General features: G+C 37.2%; 1 protein-coding gene across 1 annotated transcript; it reads right to left on the bottom strand.

Annotated features, from left to right (window-relative positions):
• Window positions 1-219: 219 nt before the first annotated feature.
• On the bottom strand, window positions 220-1,487 carry LOC123545507 (uncharacterized). The gene is made up of 2 exons (XM_045331830.2): window positions 1,269-1,487; window positions 220-1,061 (listed from the first exon to the last, which is right to left on the bottom strand). Exons 1-2 carry the CDS (start codon window positions 1,390-1,392, stop codon window positions 475-477), a joined length of 711 nt encoding a protein of 236 aa, XP_045187765.1. The 5' UTR covers window positions 1,393-1,487; the 3' UTR covers window positions 220-474.
• Between the last annotated feature and the right edge of the window lie 3,639 nt (window positions 1,488-5,126).

Consider the following 5,126-nt stretch of genomic DNA (forward strand, 5'->3'; position numbering starts at 1 on the left):
AAGCTATTTTAAACATCTCTGTTGCCATGGTTACTTTAAACTTTGAGAAAAATAGGGTACCATGTAAAGTGCTTGGTATTTTGCTGATAATATTACCCAAATATTCCATGTTGGTTATTAACAGAATGGCACTGAAGCCGTCGATAACCCGTTTTTTTTATACAAAGTTGTTTAAAATGAGAGAAAATGCGTTACCATGGAAATACGAGCCCCGCGACATATACATTTTAAGCTGATATTAGAAAGCTAACGTGCATACTAGTAAAATTATCAATTATGCAGACTTTTACGGATATCAATGAAACTAAAATACACTGAAAAGTGTTAAATATCCGTGTTTTCCTTCTTCTTTCAATATGAAATACCTTTGGAGGGTCATGTTCTTCAAACCTGGATAAAAACTGAACTTGAAGAGAAAGCTTGATTTATTTTTTTCTAATGCGAGGTGAGATTCAATGAAATGTATACATTTCTCTAACCACAAAAGACAATATCATATGATGTGGAATCAGAGGAGGTGCCACTGCAAGTGAAGGTGCTAGCTTGGTCATCATAGGCGTAGCTGTAGGCTTCCGGACAAGCCGCTTTGAAAATCTGAGAATAATGAAATGGTGGACATGTCTGCGGTAAACGATGTTCTCCTCTGCAACAATACTCATCAAGATTAAACGCCAGACAAGCGCTCTTGCAAGCCACGACACCACCTGTGCCATGAATAGCAAGTTCACTCGGACAATTTCGGTTTAAATCAGTATTGCAGCCGGCTCTAGAACAGTAGTTATGGCCGCTTCCAGACTTATAGCCACTACGTGGTCTCATTGACATTTGTAGATTGTATCCATCAACAAGGCTGACGTCATAAAAATCCCGGTAACCGAATGTAATTTCAGCGAGTGTTACTGGCGGTTCGCCACCAGCACCATTACACTGAATTCTTCCACCACCGCAATCGCCAGTCTCGCACCTGCTACCATGGCAACCGGTTCTCCCCCAGACGCGCCCAGACCAGTTGTTTGGTACATTGGTAGTGCGAGAGGCGCCCGCTCTGAGCTCATATCCACCTGAAATTGTTTTATATAAACGTTTAACATTAAAAACTTGATATGAACACATATAGCAACTGTGTGGTCGTTATGGCTTATTATTGATTTTATTAAAAGTGATAAAAGAAAATTAGGGTTAAGGCGAAAAGAAGCTGGAACCTCCTTTATTGAATGTTCTAGTAAATATTCTTAAATATTTTAAGAGTTTAATGGGTTTATTCTTACCTCCGTCTGGAATTGAATTTCCGAGTATCCCTACCCATACAGTATGTGAGCAGCGGTTTGTGATGTGGAGCTGGTGGGCTGCGCATGCGCCAAACAAGCAGAGCAAGAGAATTGACCGAATCATGTCTGTTCAAAACAAAGTCACATATACTATTTTTTATGATTCATTTTTCTTCCACAATCTTAGTTTTAAACCGTAGCTAGATTTTCAGAATTTGTTTTTTTAGGAAAAGTGGTGACAGTATTTTTACAATATTTGAAAAGAGGAAACATTGAAACATATCTGTGTAGAACCTGTATTGCACTGCATATGTGTGGAATATTCTAAATTTTGACGTTAGTAAGTTAGTTTGTTAGACTTTACATGCATTTCAGGTCACTGTCGCATCGACACATTATTTTATAGGTCATTTGGCAACATTCTAGCTTTAAATTTGGAGGAAGATCCCAGGTGCCTGTCCGTGCACTATTTTATCACGGGCGGTCACCTGGGTAGAACCATCGACCTTCCATAAGCCAGCTGGATGGGCTCCCTCACATGAAGAATTCATCGCCCCGAGTGAGGCTCGAACCCACATCAGTGAGGGGCAAGTGGTTCCAAGTGAGAGGCATTAACCACTCGGCCATGGTGGCCCCGGTGCATTCATATACCTCTTACAAACATTAACACGTATAACACCTAAGGCCCAAAGTTCTGAGTCGTATAATAAAACCTAGAGATATCTTAGCGTCAGAAAATCTGACAGAAAGTTTTATAAGATATTGGTAACAAATTATACATACTCTTTAAAAGGAAAACGAGAACTTTTAGGTTTAAGTGTCACATGTTCAGACATCTTAAACAATGACAATCTGCAGGTAAAATTTAAACCAACATAACTGAAATCATTTACAGTTTCTATGGTCTGGCCATCATAAAATCCAGTTTTCCATTTTTTTCTTTTTGATAAAGTTCCACCATGTTTTAATACAACAATTTTGGCTTTATCAGCATTAACCCTCAATTTCCACTCAGAACAGTACTGACGTAAAACATATAGTTGTCTCTTTAACCCATTAACAGTATCAGATACCAAAGCCTCATCATCAGCAAACATCAACAGGAAAATTTAAAAATAATTTGGTAAAAGTTGAATCCCGCTACTTCTGATTACATTGCCTATCTCATTTATAAATAGGACAAAATAGAATTGGACTAAGTTTACAACTTGTCTTAAACCGAGGGCCGAGGGGGAAGGAGTGCATTCGAATATTGTAGTACATGATGCATTACTTTACGGAGTGATAAATACTTACAATTGATTTCAAAATATTACCCTTTATGCCATTTTGAGTCAATGCTGTATATAATTTTGATCTACTAACAGAGTCAAATGCCTTTTTAAAGTCAACAGAGGCCACAAACAACTTTTTACGCCTCATACTTAGGTATTTACTAATTATAATATATAAAACAAAACCATTATCAATAGTAGAGTAAACGGATCGAAAACCAGCTTGCGTTTTAGTGATTTTTTAAAATGCATTACAGTGAAACGTAGTCAATAGACTTATATAGAATAAAATATCAATAAGGGCAATACGTCTATAGTAATCAAGGTTATCAATGCTGCCTTTTTATGCAAAGGAATTATTGTCGACTTAGCCCAAGCTGACGGTAAATGGCCAGATCTGGTCGCCGAAGCTTTATTTGGATTTATAGATTTAACTGCTTCAATAATCTCATCAGTTATAACATAATTAAACGGTGTAGCTTCTACTTCGCCTATAGTTATATTTTCGACAAATATCTCTGCATTGACATCATTTTCTTTTGGCTCACAACTAAACACCTGTTTGAAATGTTCAAGCCACTGACGAGAAGTAACATTGGAGTTCGACTCCCGCCACCGATATTACTCCTGAGCTTACACCAAAACAATTTAGTATGTTGGACTGAAGATTCAAGTTCATATAGACACTTATTTTATACATCTTTTCCTTACATAGTGCTTTATATTGTTTTTTAAAGTCCATGTATAAATTAAGGTCATTAATGCTTCTGCTAGTGTGGAATTTTCTAAGAAGCTTATTTATTTTGAGTTTTAATTCACTACAATTTTTGTCATACCTTTAGTATGTTTAAAAGATAATCTAATCTATTAGAAGATTTACCCTTTCTCCTTTTAAAAGGATCACTTTAAGCTAATAAAGCTTTTTCAGAGTTTAAAACAATGTCAAATTTGATAAATATTCATACATTTATGTTCACAGTAAATACGATATATTGAGCAGCCTATCCAAATAAGTCAATAAATGAACATAATTGAGCCATGCCATGAGAAAACCAACATAGTGGCTTTGCGACCAGCATGGATACCGACCACGCATCCGCGCAGACTGGTCAGGATCCACGCTGTTCGCTAACGGTTTCTCTAATTGTAATAGCCTTTAAAGTGAACAGCATGGATCCTGACCAGACTGCGCGGATGCCACTATGTTGGTTTTCTCATGGCGCGGCTCATATAATATAGTCTATTCGAATAAGTCAATTCTGTTTCATATATGCGGATGCTTAGACAGACAGATTTTACTCATAATTTCTAACAAACGATAAGACAAAATTGCTGTTTTCTCTGCTTTTTATGTCAGACATCTTGTTGTAAGGCTTTCGGCATTGATCGGACAATGTTATGGATTATTGTTGTTATGCCTATCAAGAGCTAAATTTTAGGTAGTATCATTAATTTTCAATGTTAGAAAACATGACATGACTGTTAAGTGCTCCACTTGCCAATACAATATCTTAACAAACTAGTATTTTCTATGTTTTATCTGTCACTGTAGAAGATGCGGATGGAAATTTCTGGCTACGGAGTGACGGCAACTCGACAGAGCCTCGTGACCGTTTAAGCAGGTACACTCAAGCCGTACCTTCAACCAGTGGAGACTCTTTGGTTACTATAATTTCAGTTAGTTGATAATTGTAAAATTTCGTCAGAGTGCCACAAATATAGCGGTATATTAGGCTATACAGCAAATGAGCCGCACCATGAGAAAACCAACATAGTGCGTTTGCGACAAGCATGGATCCAGACCAGCCTGCGCATCCGCGCAGTCTGGTCATGATCCATGCAGTTCGCTTTCAAAGCCTATTGCAGTTAGAGAAGCCGTTAGCGAACAGCATGGATCCTGACCAGACTGCGCGGATGCGCAGGCTGGTCTGGATCCATGCTGGTCGCAAACGCACTATGTTGGTTTTCTCATGGTGCGGCTCAAATAAAGCTAATTCCAGTGGCGAACAAGTCGTTCAGTTTTTTGACTACATTATATCATAACAAACTAAACGGTTAAGATACGAGTGACTGGAACTAGAATTTTATGTAATATTCACACAATCTATTTCACAATACAATATGCCAAACAAATGTAGAAACAAGTTTGGATGGGACAAAGCTTGCTAAATATCCTGACCTGTACACCTCTGAATTTTTGTACGTTTTGTTTCTGCAAATGTATGATAATGCTTTTGTGATATTTAAAACTGTGACGTTTGAAATATCCGAAATATCATTTAATCCAGTGTTTCTGTTTTCACAAGAAAGGAAGATCCATTCGTTGATCTTTGTTCCCTTTTTTTTTTTTTTTTTTTTTTTTGTTTGTTTGTTTGTTATAAAGCGCTCAGGATTCAAGAAAGCGGCGAATATCATGGAATATGTCATTTTCTTAAAGTCCGTGGAAAGTTACTTCCTCAAAAAAAGTATGATTTATCTAAATACAAGCCTATTCCGTCTGAATGCTTTTGAGTATGTGCCATTTTAAAAGTAATCGTGTTGTAGGATGCATAGGATAGATCACGAATTAATTTGCCTAAGCGAA

The sequence above is a fragment of the Mercenaria mercenaria genome, chromosome 1 (assembly GCF_021730395.1).
Source record: "Mercenaria mercenaria strain notata chromosome 1, MADL_Memer_1, whole genome shotgun sequence".
Lineage (NCBI taxonomy): Eukaryota > Metazoa > Mollusca > Bivalvia > Venerida > Veneridae > Mercenaria > Mercenaria mercenaria.

Bases quoted from the DNA above. Each gene is read 5' to 3' on its own strand.
- LOC123545507 (XM_045331830.2), bottom strand. From the start codon at position 1,392: ATGATTCGGTCAATTCTCTTGCTCTGCTTGTTTGGCGCATGCGCAGCC. The intron at 1,062-1,268 runs GTAAGAATAAAC...AAACAATTTCAG, and splicing joins AAATTCAATTCCAGACGGAG to GTGGATATGAGCTCAGAGCG.